The sequence below is a fragment of the Lutra lutra genome, chromosome 5 (assembly GCF_902655055.1).
Source record: "Lutra lutra chromosome 5, mLutLut1.2, whole genome shotgun sequence".
NCBI classification, from domain to species: Eukaryota; Metazoa; Chordata; class Mammalia; order Carnivora; family Mustelidae; genus Lutra; species Lutra lutra.
This window is the reverse complement of record NC_062282.1, coordinates 73,735,316-73,753,237: the sequence shown is the minus strand read 5'-3', so window position 1 is coordinate 73,753,237 and position 17,922 is coordinate 73,735,316. Positions and strand designations below refer to the sequence as shown.

The 17,922-nt window shown below is 38.5% G+C and overlaps 1 protein-coding gene across 1 annotated transcript; it reads right to left on the bottom strand.

Moving 5' to 3' along the window:
* Positions 1-1,699: 1,699 nt before the first annotated feature.
* UBE2B (ubiquitin conjugating enzyme E2 B) lies at positions 1,700-17,767 on the bottom strand. Its single transcript, XM_047730808.1, has 6 exons — positions 17,576-17,767; positions 15,163-15,243; positions 13,699-13,724; positions 8,914-9,003; positions 4,084-4,172; positions 1,700-3,037 (listed from the first exon to the last, which is right to left on the bottom strand). The coding sequence occupies exons 1-6, from the start codon at positions 17,617-17,619 to the stop codon at positions 2,909-2,911; spliced, it is 459 nt and encodes a 152-aa protein (XP_047586764.1). The 5' UTR covers positions 17,620-17,767; the 3' UTR covers positions 1,700-2,908.
* Between the last annotated feature and the right edge of the window lie 155 nt (positions 17,768-17,922).

The following is a 17,922-nucleotide window of genomic DNA, read 5'->3' as shown; positions in this document are numbered from 1 at the left end:
AATACCACCAAGACCGAAAAAGTTGATCCCTATCTCTTAAAACCTGGGAGAACTGAGAGCCCAAAATACCTCAGACATAACTCTAAATTGTACATTATGAGCCCTAGGGTTCTTTCTCACAAGTACTAAATGAATCAATTAAGTAGACAGGTACTTTGTTTACTGAGCACAAAATGTGGGCACCTTTAATTTTTTTCCCCACTACCTTCACCTACTTACAGGAGTAAGATTTTTTAGGTCAGTTTCAGAAGTTACTCATGGAACTTTCATTGGGGTGTGTGTGTGGGGGGGGCACAGACTCAAGAATATTTCCATGAAGGGGAAAAAAAATTTGGTCTATTGATAAGTCATAAGTTATAGTCCTTTATATCAGAGGCCAGAAGGTGTGCCTATTTTAAAAAAAAAAAGAGAGAGAGATAGAAAATGGTGGTCAAGAAAACTTCTTCACTGTATAGATACCAGTCTCTACACAAAGTCTAAATCAACTAAAGCATTTTTCAAAAATGAGAGAGACATATTTAAGTCTAATAGATTTTCTAAAACTGAACTCAGTATCTTAATATTTCTTGAGGGATAGTCTACTTCTTGGCTAAAAAACCAGACTGCCTAGGTACAAATCCCAGTTCTATCGCTTGCTAGCTGGCTGATCTTCAACAAATCACTTATTTACTCTCTCTGTACCTATATTCCTCATCAATAATATAATGGTACCTACACCTCACAGGATTACTGTAAGTCTGAATTGTGATCACATACGTTAAAGTGCTTCAAATGGTGCTATGCACACAGAGCATTCTATGTCAGAAGTACTGTTACAGAGGAAGTGTATTACAAATGCATTTCAGCTTTAGCATGAATCCAACTTCATACCGAAATAAACAACTTAGTTCTAGCCTCTTGCTATAACAACACATTTATAAAGTTTACCTAGTTTAAAAGTAAACACTTTTTATATGGTATAACCTTGTAAAATTTTAAGGTTTTACATCTAGTACTCAACCAAAGAAACAGGAATCTGTTCCAAGGCTGAAGAAAAAAATTGAGTAATTGGGAGAAGATGAATCCTAACAATTTTCTCCAGTGGGAATGTGGACAAGGTAGGAATTTTATGCATGTGTTGAATTTAGGACTTAGAGCTCAGTGACTCCCTGCAAAGGGAGATGTGACCCCCCCCCCCGTAATTATCAATACTTGAAGTAGTTCACTTTTCAATAGGAAAAGGAAAGCATATTAGGATAAAAAATAGCTTTTGAAGCAGCAACCAAATAGCATTTAATGAAGTAAGAGGGGAGGACTCTCATATCTATTGTATATTTAAGAGTTTGTCACTGGAGTAGATGTCTACAGAAGCTACACTTTGTCTCAGAGCTGAGTATGAAAGCATCACATTTACTATGACCAAAAAGTACCTGTAAGCATCTCTTTTTTTGGCCATTAATTCAGCCAATGGACTCTTATTTGTATGAAAAGCTTCTAAGATCATACACTGACCCAAAATTTTGCCAGGTAATAGCTTTTAAAGGGAAACATCAGCACTTATCCTTCCAGTGTTAAACTTGGCTTAAAAAATAGAAGCTGCAGACACTGCAATCCTCGTCTTCCAATAGAGAAACTGTTAGCTTACTAGTTAAGAATAGGACAAGAAACTATATTGGGATTACTCAAATAGCTGTTTTAACTACTAGAAAGACTACACAGGTGGTTCAACAGAATTTACTTGTATATTTTCCATTTTCTGTACTATTTGAAGGCATAGGATAGCTTTGTATTAGCTTTCTACAATACTGTGTTTTAAATTTATCCAGTAAACTAAGATGCAGTACAACTTTTATACAACTTAGGAGATAAAAAAAAAAAAATCTCCACAAGAGAAAGCAACTCAGCAGGCCCTGGTATTAAAACATTTTTCCAGAATAAACAGATATGCAATTGCATTAAAAGGCAGTTTTCAAATATTTTCAGTTACACCAAGATTCCTTCCAGATATCTGCCTTGCTAAACCAATGCAACTGATTCTTACTCAGTTAATAGTGGGGCATGGATTTTGGTAAATGTTTATGGTTTTACTTTCTTCATTATCAAAAATCTTTTAAAGTGCTATCAAGCAGCAAATAAGTTGCATTAGTTCTCTGCTTCCGGTAGAGGTGCCAATTCCTCATGGTAGAGGTACAAACTGTGAAATTGCGAAAGGTACAGTTTAACAGTAAGTAGTGCATGAAAAACAGTAACACGTGGCCTAAATACAGAGTTGGACAGAATCAAACCAATTATGTCTATAATTGCTCAAGTGAAATGGATATAGTTTCATTCAAACATTTAAAATAAAGTCTAAAATTATAATTGGTGGTTAGAATCAAATTTGAAGAATTTCTTGATAAAATATAAATCTGTTCTTTTGAAATTGGAAATGAAACTATTAATTGATGGAGAGCTAGAGACTTATTAACCCCTCCTACATAGATAAGGAAATAAGTGACAAAGTCTCTTGCACTGAAGTTATGTATTTTAACAGCTTTACATGTAATATTCATATATAAAAAACTTTAAGTGCTTTTCTCCAATTTAAAAATCTAAAGAATTCAAAAATAAGGCATTCAATATTTGAAAAAAGTACAGATTTACAAAATGTGTATTATTCGGTCATGAAAACTCCACACCAACATTATACACTTGGAAAAAAATACAAACAGGATATATTACAAATTTATGTAAGCAATAACTTAGTTCACACCATGCAATAAAAAGTACATTAATCAAGATACACAAGCTTTTGTAGGTTCTAAACTGAAGGACTTTTTTTTTTCTGCAGAATCCTTAAAACCTGTGGCACTTAAAATTTGTTAGCCTTTCTACTGAGAGGTAAATTATACACAACAATGATGAAAAAAATTAACAGACCAGTTGTCTATTATGAATCATTCCAGCTTTGTTCAACAATGGCCGAAACTCTTTTCTCATATTCTCGTTTGTTTTCCTGATAAAGCTGTGCTGCCTGGCTATTGGCTGGACTGTTTGGATTTGGTTCATCCAGCAGAGACTGGAAGGAAAGAGAAAGGAAAAAAGGATCTGTGGAGAGTTATTCTTTACATTAACATAGGTCAGATACCGAGCATACTGGTTGTACAAAAAACCAAATTACTCAGTAAAGAAATGGCAGATATTAGTGTATCTTCTGTATTTTCAGGTCTTAAATACTTTCAGAAATGGCTTGATCAATTCAATAATTTCCTCCTGCTAGAGAACTGAAACTTCCAAAACACATAGTACTCAACTGCCTTAAAACCTCTAATTTCAAAGAAATTAGGAAAGAATATTCTTCAACATACTGAACTATTAGCCAAGAAATAAAAAGCTTGATTTGGTTAATATACAATACCTAGAAATAGCAACTAACATTTTCCGAAGTTAAACTGTTTTTGTGGTTACAAATGTCTGACAGTAAGTTGGACAGAGAATCTTGTTTCATCAAGAAAACATACACATCTAGCAGCAACGGAATGAAATAGGGAAGCTGAAAACAATGTTTATAAAACACGATAGGAAAAGCTTTAAAAAAAGGTCACAAACCAAAATTTTACTTCTGCTCCTCTCACATCCACATAAACTAAAACATCCCTCACTCCACCTCTCCAAAATTGTCATTCAAGGTCAACTCTGAAATAATCTGCCAGTGTTTTTGGCAAATGGTAACACTATCCCTTCTTTTTTAACAGGATTTCTTGGATAGGATAGCATACTTAATGATTCTCTGCACTTCAGTTTCCTGAGGTCCCTATGGTTTTTCTAAGCAATCATCTCTCACTATTTCTAAGAAGTATTTTCCTTTTCCACATCCTGTGGCTATGCTTCATGGGCATAAATACCTAACCTGTGAGAACACTTTATTTACACAAGGATCAGGAAAATGACTGTGGGTTTGATCCACTGTGGTCACTAACAAAAAAGCAGACCAGCTGTCTGAAAATCGTGGGGTTTTATCCAGGCTGTGGCATTGGTTACCTGCTACTGCTCCCGAAGGAGCTGCCTGTATCCCACAGAATCTTGGGGGGAAAAAAAAAATCATGCGACCTAACACACCCTTACCTGAATTGATGTTAAGATAGAAGATACATCATATGTTGGACTCCATCGATTCTGAAGGATATCTAAACATATGCTACCATCAGCATACACTGCAAAGACAACACTAAAATTGGTTACCTATTAACTTTATCATATTTAACAGTTAAAAGAGAAATCTTTACCACAAAGAGAATGCTTGGCCCAGTCAAAAGTTCTGAACACTAGTTACCAAACCCCTCCTGTCTCACGGGAAAACCAGTGTTAAAACTAAGGTCTCTTATTTTGCACCTTTTCATCAGGGAGCTTTGTCAGAGTTAAATTTTTTCAACACCCACCTTATAGCCAATCTGTGTGAACATTCTATTTCTAAACTCTTTAAATAAAGCTCTTGGAAAAAAAAAAAAAACACCTTATTTTTTGACATCATAATTATTCTCCCAGAAATTATTCCTAAAAGAAATAAATGTGGACACGGGAAGTTTTATTTATAGTAAGAGTTCACTATGATACTGTTTATAAGCGTTTATATACTGTTTATATACTGTTTATGGACCTAAAGAGGTGACTGGCTAACAGTACATTTATATAATCAATACCAATGTAGCCAACAGAAAAGATACACATCTACCCTCTGTTAACTGATACAGAAAGACATCCACAATGTAGACCACCTTAATTGTTTTCAAATTTTAGAGGAAAATGACATTTTTTACAAAATATTTAAGTATTTTCATTTGAAGTATAATTGTTTTCATTTGAAGTCTGTGTAGTTACAAAAATATTTGTAAGACTAAATGCCAAAATTTAAGTACTGGCTCTAAGTAATAGGATTCTTGCATTTTATGATTTGTTTTATAATGAGAATGCATTCCTTTCATAATCAAAAAATAAAAATCCAGTGATTAATACGTTTAAATTCTAACATTTGGGAAGTTTTTTCCCCTCTTGAACTGATTATGTGAAAATACAATGAACATAAATTTTTACCCTCTTGTGAGATTCTATGTCTACATGACATATTTCCAAAAGTAGAACTGCTACATTGACAAAGGATAAATGCATTTAATGTTACAGATATTGCCAAACTTTGGAAAGCTTCAGGGAGCAAGCCTGATCACCTTACATAAAGACAAGAATAAGTAAGGCTTTTTGGGGGAGAGGAGGCAAAGTATACTTAAATATTGTCATTTCTCAGGGCTCACTCTATCCTCCATCCTCTTTCTTCTGGCCCAGTATACACCCTCGGGGTGATGTTCTGCACTCTCATGACCTCAGTGACCATCCATGTGCTAGCTACTTACAGTTATTAGTTTTAGAGAAGCCTAAGTGGGATGCCTGGGTGATTCAGTTGGTTAAGCAGCTGCCTTCGGCTCAGGTCATGATCCCGGGGTTCTGGGATCGAGTCCCACAATTTTCAAATATTGATTTCAAGTATTTATGCCACATTAGGCTCCCTGCTTAGCAGGAAGTCCACTTCTCCCTCTGCCTGCTGTTCCCCCTGCATGTGCTCACTCACTCAAATAAATAAAATCTTAAAAAAAAAAAAAAAAAAAAAAGAAAAAAGCACAGCTTAGTGGCTTATTATCTATCCCAGAGGAACATCAAACTTGGTGGGTCTAAAAAACAATTATCACCTCTGTAAGACACATAAAAGTACAAAATGATTTTTAAAGTTTTGAACTAGTAACTATTTCTAAGAAATAATCCAAAAGTAAACCAGAAATCAAGCATCCATCAACTAATGAATGGATAAACAAGATACAGTATATATCCAAATAATGAAATTTCCTTCAGCAATAAAAGGAAAGGGAATAAAATTACAACACAGATGAACCCTGAAAACTATGCTAGCTAAAAGCAGTCAGTCACAAAAGACCACATGTATTACAGGATTTCATTTATAAGAAACGTCCAGTACAGGCAAATCTACAGAGGTAAGAAAATAGGACTATCTAGGGCTAGGGTGCTGGGATAAAGGGGAGTGGTTGCCAATTGTCATGGAATTTTTGGAGGAGAATGAGAAAAATGTTCTAAATATGGTTGATATGGTGATAGTTGTACAACTCAATGTACTAAAAACCCCTGAACTGTAAAATTTAGATGAATGAACAGCACAATATGTGAATTACATTTCAAATAAAGATGTTTAAAAAGTGTATCAGAAAGTTAATAAAAAAGTACCGGTAAAAGAAAAAAAAGGGAAACCAATATTATGAAGGAATGAGAAATAATAAAATACACTGTTTCCCCAAGGATGAAAATACCATACCTCCATACACAGAACCCCTGGCACATTGTACAGTCTTTCCCACCTTCATTTACAGAGCCTTCTTACTACATTGTGGGTCAAATTAGTAATAAGTCTTAGTCAGATTACAGAGGAATAAATATTAAGTGACTCCTTCTGAAAGTAAGTTAACTGATGGGGAAGACCATATTTAAATGAGCAAGGTTACAAAAAGGAAAGCTTAAATATTCTGGGAAGTCTTTTGTACAGTAATTTATAATCCAGGAATATACATGTATTAGAAGTAAATAGGAAGTTATAGAAGAGCAAATTTAATTACAAAGAGTCAGTCAGAAATCATGGAAAACAGGAATAAAAAATTTCTCCAGGGGTGCCTGGGTGGCTCAGTTGGTTAGGCATTTGCCTTGAGCTCAGGTCATGATCCCAGAGTCCTGGGAATGAGACCCACATCAAGCTCCCTGCTCCTCAGGAAGCCTGCTTCTCCCTCTCCCTCTCTGCCTGCTCCTGCTTGTGTTCTCTGTGTCAAATAAATAAATGAAATCTTAAAAAGTTAATAAAATTTATTTCTCCACATAAAAATAGGCATGATAGAAAAAATAAAAAACTGTACTTAAAAAAAGCCTTAAAAACATATGAATCTTTGACCCAGTAATCCCACTTCTAAAAACTTGTTCTATAATATTCATGGTTATTTGGGAAGATTTTCAAGAATTTTCTAAGTGCTATTTAAAATTACAAACAACGTGGGGCACCTGGGTGGGAAATGAATCTTGATTTTGGTTCAGGTCTTGATCTCAGGGTCATGAGATGGAGCCCCGTGATAGGCTCCACCTTGAACATGAAGCCTGCTTAAGATTCTTGATCTTGGGGTGCCTGGGTGGCTTAGTGGGTTAAACCTCTGCCTTCGGCTCTGGTTATGAACTCACGGTCCTGGGATCGAGCCCTGCATCAGGCTCTCTGCTCAGCCAGGAGCCTGCTTCTCCCTCTCACTCTCTGCCTGCCTCTCTGCCTACTTGAGAGATCTCTGTCTGTCAAATAAATAAATAAAATCTTAAAAAAAAAAAAAAATTCTCGCTCTCTCCCTCTTTGCACCCCTCCCCCCGAACTTGCACTCTCTCTCAAAATAAAAAAAATATAATTTTTAAGAAAATTCTATTTGACAGAGATCACAAGGAAGCAGAGAGTCAGAGAGAGAGGGAGAAGCAGGCCTCCCACTGAGCAGAGCCCCACCGAGGCGGGGCTGGATCTCAGGACCCTGAGATCATGACCTAAGCTGAAGGCAGAGGCTTTAACCCACTGAGCCACCCAGGTACCCCTAAAAAATAAAATCTTTAAAAAACCCTGAAAATCTGGGACACCTGGGTAGGTCGGTTGGTTAAGCAGCTGCCTTCAGCTCAGGTCATGATCCCAGCGTCCTGGAATCGAGTCCCATATCGGGCTCCTTGCTCGGCGGGAAGCCTGCTTCTCCCTCTGCCTCTGCTCGCTCACTCTCTCTCCCCCCGTCTGACAAATAAATAAAATCTTTTAAAAAAATAAATAAATAGGGACGCCTGGGTGGCTCAGTTGGTTGAGCAGCTGCCTTCGGCTCGGGTCGTGATCCCAGTGTCCTGGGATCGAGTCCCGCATCGGGCTCCTTGCTCAGCAGGGAGCCTGCTTCTCCCTCTGCCTCTGCCTGCCATTCTGTCTGCCTGTGCTCGCTCTCTCTCCCTCTCTCTCTGACAAATAAATTAAATAAATAAACAAACAAACAAACAAACAAACCAACCCTGAAAATCACCAAAAACTAGACAGATTATGGTAACCTCATAGAACATTTATGCAGCCATTAAGAATGATGCAAAAGAATATTTAATAAGGAAAGATATTCACAGTTCATAAAAATGTTAATTACATACACTATGATCTCAATTTTGTACAAGCATTTATTTATACTTTATTATTTTTAGAGAGATTTTATTTATTTGAGGGGGGAGAGAGGGAAGGGGAAGAGAGCACAAGCAGGAGAGAAAGGTTAAAGGGAGAAGCAGACTCCCTACTGAGCAGGGACCCCAATACAGGACTTGATCCCAGGACTGTGGGATCACGGGGCAAGCCAAAGACAACCAAATGAGCCACCCAGGTGCCCTCTTTATATTTTTTAAAAAGATTTTTATTTTATTTACTTATATTTGACAAAGAGATCACTAGGCAGAGAGAGAGGGAGAAGGAAGCCTCTCACTGAGCAGAGAGCCTGAGGCGGGGCTTGATCTCAGGACCCTGAGATCGTGACCTGAGCTGAAAGCAGAGGCTTAACCCACTAAACCACCCAGGCGCCCCGTATTTTTTAAAAAGCTAAATTTTAAGCAAAAATTTTTTGGTATCCTTCCACTTCTACAAATAAATAGGTTATTATTTTAAAATCAAAAGTATTAAGACAAGACAACTTTACCTGAAATTTGGAACCTTCTAAAGATTCTAGGCTACAAAAACGTAGCTAATACTGACATGGAAGCAACATCTTGAAGTGGCCTGTCGCAGTAAGAATTATGGGGCAAGGCCTAAAAGGAAGGAAAGAACTCTTCCCCCCCCACATCATTTATGAAGTTTAATAAAATGTTACTTACCATTTGGATGAAACATTTTGGATAAAAACCTAACAGTTGGTGGTTTATTTGGATATTCTTCAGAAAATTCTATTACTAGTTTAAAAGTACCTAGATAGAAAAAAAGTCAAAATAATTATGGTAAAGACAAGCATTACTTTTTAAACTCTTCATCAATGAATTCCCAACCCATACTGGTTTTTGCACAACCACATGAAAAGTAATGTCAATTTTGGCTTAGCACATAAAACATATGAAAGATACTTTGATTTACATTAGACTGGTAACACGCAGCACTGGCAAGCACTTGGGAACACACACTTTCATGTGCTATTGGTGGGAATGTTAAACTGCCGTATTTTTGGAAGGCAATTTGGCCCTAGCTACTGAAATTTAAAATGCACATTTGGGAAACTACAGCTAGTTTATTATAGCTTAGAAGGGGGTATGCCAAAGGATTTTAAGAAGGGCTAACTACCACACGACAAAGGACTTCCATCAGAGGCATGGACATAAAGGATTTGCAAGGGGACGTCTCTTCCGTCCCCTTACAAATCCTTTCACTCAAATATGCCAAGAACCAGTAAGTAACTGCCTACTGTGGTCATAGTCCAAAATGGTACACTCTTGTAAAGTGGTATTTTATGGTCAGTACAGACAGGCTTTTAAAAAAATTATGCATTTCTAACAAAGTCAATCTGTTCACAGTGTACGAAGTAGAACTCTCAACTCTAATTCCAAATCAATTTTGCAGAAATAACCATTATTACTGGGTTTTTGTATGTTTTTCTAGATTTCTATCCTGTTTATTCACTATCCAGAGTTCTTTTTTTTTGAGGACATCCACCTGAAGGTTGGAGAGGTGTTCTACCTACAACCCCTTGGACATACTCAGTAAATCGAGACTTATTCCTAATGAAGTCAATAAAAAAGTTTAAACCATTCCAGATGTCTCTAGAAGGTTCATCCCCTGATTTCAACAATGTAGTTTAAAAAAAAAAAAAACAAAAATCCATTCTTGTATTTATTTTATTTGGTATTTTATCTATATATTTGGTATACAACCTCTACCTTTTTACATTTTATTGCTGGTGGAAATTTGGGATTAGGGAAGACAAAGATACACACAAAATCAAAAGTGGTTATCTATTTCATATTCTGAATACATCAGAGGTGTTATGAAAAGTACAGTTAAACAGTAAAGATAGTCTTTATGTATTTTGAAAGTGTGCATTTTAATTTGCTTTAATTAAAAAAACTTACTGTAAAAATTTCAGCCCACACAAATATGAACAGCAATTTTCTCAAGTTTTTTTCTGCCCACTTTATGGGGTCTCAGGACCCCTTTATACTCTTATTCCCAATCATGGCCAAACTTCCAATGGGAAGTCAACTGAAGGTGAAGCTGAAGGGAAGGGACACATATGACAACATACCATTTTACAGATTTCCACCAAAAATGAAAAAAATTTCATTTTTAAATATTGGCTCTTCAATAACTAACTTGCAAAAATTTCCAATTTTTAACAATCTGTTATCATGAATCAGTACAAACTGCCTCCAGCACGCTGCTGAATGTAACTATCAGTATTTCTTACACTAGACATATTTAACTCATGAATTTTTTAAGTAATTTCTATGCTCAGTATGAGGCTCTAACTCATGACCGAGATCAAGAGTCATGTGCTCTACCGACTGGGCCAGCCAGGCACCCTAACCCAGAAAATTTTTCCAAAAATTCATTCATTCATTACTGTAAACTCACTACACATTAACTTAAATGACATTTAATGAAAAATAATGTGTTTCCCCACCAAGTTAGTGAGAAGCTTAGCACTGTCTCACATTTTTGCAATTCTCTTTAATGACTGGCTTAAGAGAAGACAGCTGGACTCTCTCAGCTGCTTCTGCATTTGACCAGTTGCAATATGCTGTTCTGGGATGAGGCTGAAGAAAACAAGGTCTCACAAAAATATGTAAGAGAAAAAAGAGTATTTTCCTACTTTTTTCAGATAACTGTGAATATTCCTTTTTGATTACTACAGTAAGAAAGTGGTAGGTTTTTAAGGGTTAGTTGCAATGTAGAATCTGAATCATACACATTTTTGCATCAGTTACACCAAAATCTGTTACAAGCTGCATAAATGTCTGATTCATCCCTAATTTTCTATTATACACTGGTCATTCAGAAAATACTGGTTCAATGAATGATACAATTTTTGTAAATGTTGGGGCATTTCATTAAATACTATCCAAAACCAAATCACAATTAGGTAATACCACCTACTGATGTTATCAGAGAGGTCTTAAAGTACTGGGAAACGGTTACTTTATCAGTAGCAACAATACTGTCACTTTCCTTGATCTAACAGATCACTTCAATCACTTGTGTACGTCTGCCAAACAGTCGAATCTAAATTATCAGTTTGTCTCTCATTCAAGTAAAAATGTTCCATAAAGAAAAGTTTAAGTTGCAACTCAAACAACTGCAGAAGTGCTTTTCCTCCAGAAAATCATCCCAAAAAGTGTTTTATGCAGGATGCCTGGGTGGCTCAGTCGGTTGGGCCGCTGCCTTCGGCTTGGGTCACGATCCCAGCATCCTGGAATCAAGTCCCCCATCGGGCTCCTTGCTCATCGGGGAGCCTGCTTCTCTCTCTCTGCCCTCTGCCTGCCACTCTGCCTGCTTGTGCGCGCGCGCTCTCGCTCTCTCTCTCTCTGACAAATAAATAAATAAAATCTTTAAAAAAAATTGTTTTATGCATACTTTCCACTTGATCACACAGAATATTTTAAGAATGTATACCCAAGGGTCAGAATGGTAATAATATCTATTCTTCATCAAGAATGTTTCTTTCTTTTTGCAATCAAGACAAAAAAATTTTAAGTGAAAGTGGCAGCTTTTAAAAATGCAAAGAACATGGGGCACCTGGCTGGCTGTTGGTGGAGCATGAGGCTCTTGATCCCAGGGTTGTAGGTTTGAGCCCCACACGTTGGGTGCAGAGATTATTTTCACAAAAAACAAACAAACAAACAAACAAACAAAAAAAAACACAAAAAACCACCTTAAAAAATTTTAAATTTATAAATAAATAAATAAAGTGACTATTAGTACAGTTTAGAGCCACTGTGTTGATCTGGGCCAGGATACTGAACTACATAGGTCGAGTTTTAGCAACTTATGTTTCTGTACCACCAGTACAAATGCTGATACAGTAAAAAGGGCAAATGTCTTAGTGTTGGTGTAAAGACAGTTTTAATTACAAAGAATCCATGGAACAGTCTTAGGGACTTGAAGAAGGGTTTCATGGACTACCCAAGAACCCCCTATATAGTGCAAAAAGCTGAAGTCCTTAAGTACTTCTCTTCCATTCCTTACCTCCAACTAAGCGGTAACCACTTTGAAAAGTGTGGTCACACCACCCTTTAATACACACACACTTGCATCCCTGTATTTGGTAAAAATGTAAATGCAACATGTATCATTCTGAAACTTTGTCTCTTGAGACTTATTTCCAGATCTACCTTATTCTTTATTCCACAATCTAAATACATTATAAATTTGCTTAACCATTTTCCCCTATTAGGCATTCAGGTTATGTCTTTAAAAACAGCACAATCATGGGGCGCCTGGGTGGCACAGTGGGTTAAAGCCTCTGCCTTCAGCTCTAGTCATGATCCCAGGGTCCTGGGATTGAGCCCCGCATCCGTCTCTCTGCTCAGCAGGGAGCCTGCTTCCTCCTCTCTCTCTGCCTGCTTCTCTGCCTACTTGTGATCTCTATCAAATAAATAAATAGAATCTTTAAAAAAAAAATAAAAACAAAAAAACAAAAACTAGCACAATCAGTATCTTTTTTTTTTTTTTTAAGATTTTATTTATTTGACGGAGAAAGAGATCACAAGTAGTCAGGACAGAGCAAGCAGGCAGAGAGAGCAGGGGAAGCAGGCTCCCCACTGAGCAGAGAGCCTGATGTGGGGCTCGATCCCAGGACCCTGAGATCATGACCTGAGCTGAAGGCAGAGGCTCAACCCACTGAGCCACCCAGGCACCCCTACAATTAGTATCTTTGTGTAAATATCTTCAATGGGTTAGTGTTCTGGAGCCATTTTGATCATTAAAAATCTGTTCAACAATTCTTAAAACTTTATGCTATAATTAAGGAAAATCTAAGAACCTGGTTAAAATCAATGATGAAAAGCTCCATTATAAACATGTATCAGAACCAGTTTTCCATTTTTCTGGCTCTTGGTGAAAAAACTAAATTTAAGAGGCAAAAGATTCCACAGAATGCTGACTATTTATGGGTATCAAAAGTAAGCTGTACATGCAGCTAATGGCAGCTATGTTATCTTTTTTTTTTTTTTAAGATTCAAACTTTTTTTTATTTTTAGGTAATCTCTGCACCCAATGTGGGGCTTGACCTTACAACCCTGCAACTGAGTTACACGCTCCACTAACAGCCAGCCAGATGCCCCAGCTATGTATGTTTAAGAACAATTTCAGCTCAACACCTTATCAAGATAGATAACAATGTTAAAAAAGCAGGATTATCCTCCTTTAACCTACCATCTAGCCCTACAGTTCTACAGCCAATTACCAAAATGACACAAAGAGCTGACAATGGAGATGGTCAAGCTGATGTGGAAAGAAAAGACCTTTATGAACTATAAATTCTCAGTAGCGTTACTTAATTTTAATTTGACCTAATAACAACAGAAAATTGTTTTAAGGTAGATATGTTGGTATTTTAATTTCTACTTAAAAGCAGTGTTCTAATACTACAGAAAACATAATTGAGAATGACTTACCATCTTCAAAGGGTGTCCCTTCTGGTCTGAAAACGAGAAGATTTCTGATTAAGAGATGTTTCATTCTGCCTTTTCCTGATTTTTTTTTTTTTCTCTCCTAAAGTAGGCTTCAGGCCCAGTGCTGAGCCCAAAACAGGGCTCAACCCTAAGATCCTGAGATCCAAAATCTGAGCTGAGATCAAGAATCAGCTACCCGACTGAGCCACCCAGGTGCCCCGTTTTCTTGATTTTTAAGAGTGGAAAGGATAAACTCAAACAGAGAAAGAGGGGCTCATTTTTATTGTTTAGTATTATCCTAGCCCTAGATTTTTATAGACGAAGGCATAAAGAATAACTATTTTCTAAGTTTTCATGTTTTGGCACACAATTTTAGCACACAATTCAGTTCATAAATACCAGTCATTTTGTAAATGTGTATTCTTAAGAGAAAAAAAACTCGTATTTTCAATTTACAACAATAAGATAGAAATACCCTTTAAGATAACTGTACCAAACCAAAGTGTCCTGCTTCCCAACAAAGCAACAGCTCTGTTCAAAACAGCTAGACAGAACTGACTGTAACAAAGAAACCCCACTTTCTTTTGCTTTAATCTTTTCCCTGCCTCCACATCCCAATTTCATCTTTCCTAAGCAGCACCATGAAGTTCAATTATTTTTTGCATGTTAGCCTGAATTTAATATTTAATTTAATATAATCTCTTTAGAAGAATAAACTAACTTAATTTTTCACTATTTAACTCATAACTAATTCAATGGCAACTCAGAATTCTGCTTATGAAGGTGTTCCTTCCTTTAAAGTTTTAGTGCAAACCCTAGTTTTGAAAAGCATGAAAGAAAAAAGACCAAGCCCAGAAAAACAGAAAAAAAAGGCATAAGGAAATTTTAAATCAGGAAGCATATACGTGGGGAGCCTAGCATATAATGTGGTTAAGCAGCCAACTCTCGATTTAAACTCAGGTCATGATCCTAGGGCTGTTGAGACTAAGCCCCGTGTAGGGCTTGGCACAAGCTGTGGAGCCTGCTTGAGATCCCCCCCCCCCCCCCCGCCCTTCTGTTCCCACCCCCCAACCTGTTTCTCTTGGAAAAAAGCAAGCAAGCAAGCAATATTCACAATATATATAATGTATTAAACATTTTTTGTTAATTCTTGCCACACTGGAAGCTCTGATAAAAGAATGAAATGCAAGCATAAACATTTGGTACATTTTGTACAAAATAACTTACCCTTTCTTTTCAGTTTCAAATGATATTTTTAATCAGGTAAAACTCAGTAATTATAAAATCATAGGCAGTAACACCAACACAAATTTTACTTAACTGCAAAAACACTTCGCAGAATTTAAAAAAAAATTTTGCAGTTTTTTTAAGAGCCCCTGATTCCACTTCAGCCTCTTTGCCTAATTGACACATTCACTTTTCTTAAAGAATTACTATACCTATCATTTGTTTTATCTTTCTACTCACCCAAATATAACTGCATTCCACTGCATAATATTGTTTTCAGATGGTGCACCACTGACACCCACAGGTGGGTCCTCTTGCAACCTAGAAATCCACAGTAGTAATTTTCAAAGTTGAACATCAAGGTCACTACGCAGGCCAAAGAGAACCGTTATGGACTATTCTACCTACTTTGACACAAACTAAGTCATTTCCTTGTTCTTGTGTTGAGGTGGGCTAAACCATATGACTTAAAAATAAATCAACCACCTATATACTTATTAAATACCTCTCCAAATTGTCTAAATTCCGAACAGCTTTGGACTCAATCCTCTCATTATGAAGGTTAAGATGTATCTTCGGGAAGTGATGCATACAGACTGCCATTAACAACAAAAATTAAAAGCCCCAAGTGCAAAAACCATTTTCACAGACCATCTTTTTTGCTGCTGTAAATATAGAAAGGCGGTCCGTGTGAGTCTAAACCATTGCTACCAATGCAACATGGCCACCAACCCCCCACACCAAGGCAAACATTAAATGGCTGAAAACACTAATATTCAATTTAATTAGCAAACTAGTTTTAAGCAGGAGAGTAGCTTTATCCCATTTGCTTCAATTAGCAACAGCTTTTAAAATAATCAAGCCTCAGTTATGTTTTTCATCTGTCCCTATTTTAAAGATCTGCGCTACAGCTAAATCTACCTCTATCAGGAGACCCGATACAAGGCTACCTTCCAACATCTGTCACAATCAAATTCTCATAACCTGAAAACCCTTGGAAAACTACCAAAGGTGCTCTGTGTTCAACTCAGAATTTAACAGAGATGAGCAGTGAGAAACCAGAGCAACAATGGACATAAACTGGAAGTTTTATTACATGGCTTTCACTCATCGGAGTTAACATGAAATTTGATTTTAAGCTGGAGAAGATAACTTTTGCACCAGAGCATCTCCTTGTAAAGGCTGTCATTTCAATAGAAAAATAAACGAGGGACGCCTGGGTGGCTCAGTTGGTTAAGCAGCTGCCTTCGGCTCAGGTCATGATCCCAGCGTCCTGGGATCGAGTCCCACATCGGGCTCCTTGCTCGTCGGGGAGCCTTCTTCTCCCTCTGCCTCTGCCTGCCATTCTGTCTGCCTATGCTTGCTCTCTCTCCCTCTCTCTCTCTGACAAATAAATAAATAAAAAAAAAGAAAGAAAAATAAACGAGACATTTTATACACATATCTGTATGTAGTGATTGCCACAGGACATGATACTTTGAAATTAGGCTTTTCAAACAGTTTTCAGTCAGGCTCAAACACATCAAGCCACACGACTAGAAAGAAGCCTTTAAAGAATAAGGCTGCTTCTCGCCCACCAAAGATAAACGGCTCATTACGAATACATTCAATGATAAAACCGCCCAAAGCCCAAAAGAACGGCTTCCAAATGCCTCATCTATGCCTTTATAGTGGCGAAGTTGAAAGGTTACTGCCTGAGCAGCTAACCTAAGTTTTTATACTAGATATTTTGTCTCAATCAGGGCAGATCTCTCCAGGAAAACAAAAACAAAAACCACACTCAAAAATGTGCAGTGGATCGTAATGCTAAGTTTTCTCATTTTCCCCCCGTACCTCCAAGCATTCAATCAAAGGTAAACAACTGAAAAAAAGTCACTTCCTCCTCACTAACCCAAGCACCACCTAACAAAACCCTATTTTACAAAAGGAGGCCCAGGGAGTATCGGGTTAGCGCCAGTCCCCAAGAAGGCATTTTTTCCAGACTTTGGAGGCTATAGATAGGGCTTTGAACACCAGGCCACAGAGCTGAGTTCCAGAAGGCACTGGCATTCCGGGCTGCCAGCCCGAGTCCCAGGTCTCTAAGCCAGTTCTCAAGGTCCTTTCGGGCGGGTGAGGGAGACTCGGGTTTCGGAAGATGGGTTAACCACCTCCGGACCTCGCGCTGCAGACCCCACCCTCACTGCAGAAAGAATGGGAGGGGCGCTTTTCGCCCCAACCCTGCCCCTCAGCGAAGACCGCAGGGCTATCCGGGAAAACTGGTGCAGCAAGCAAGAAGAAAGATTCTGCAAGGCTTTGCTTCTGGGGGACAGGGGCGGACACGACAGGATGCAAGGGCGGAGAGATGAGGCCTGAGCTCTAGGGCCAACGTCGGGCAGCTGACCCAAGTGGGCAGCGGGGAATCCTTGGACAGACCACAGCCATCTTTCTACCTCTGGGGGCGGGGAGCGGTAATCGCGAAATTTCTTGCGTCGGAAGAGTGAGCAAACAAGGATGGGGGAGTGCGAATGGGGGCCAGGACTGGGCTTCCGTCGGTACCGCTGGGCCCACGGTCGGCCCTCATCGGGTTATGAGAGGAAAGTGTCCCGGATCCCCGCCCTGCAGGCCCGCAGCTATGGGGAGGAGCCTTCAACCAGGCTAAGGTGAGGGCCCTTACCGCTTGAAATCCCGCATGAGCCTCCTCCGGGCCGGAGTCGACATGCTCCCCAGCTGCCCCGCGGTCAGTCTGAAAGAAAAGAGTCCCGCGCAGCCCCCCCACCCCCCGGCGCGGCGGCCGAATCACTGAGGGTCACCGCCGCCGCCGAGGCTGCACAAACAACCCTGCAATGACGTCTCCCTCCGCCGCCTCCAGATCCCTCCGCCCTCCGCCAGTACCACGGATTGAGGGGTGGGGGAGAAGGGCACGGGACGTATGAGAGCTCGTTACGGGAGCTTTTGCGCAGGGTTCTATCCATTTGGGCCTCCCGATCTAATCGATAAATTAGTGTTCTCTGTTCTCAGTCT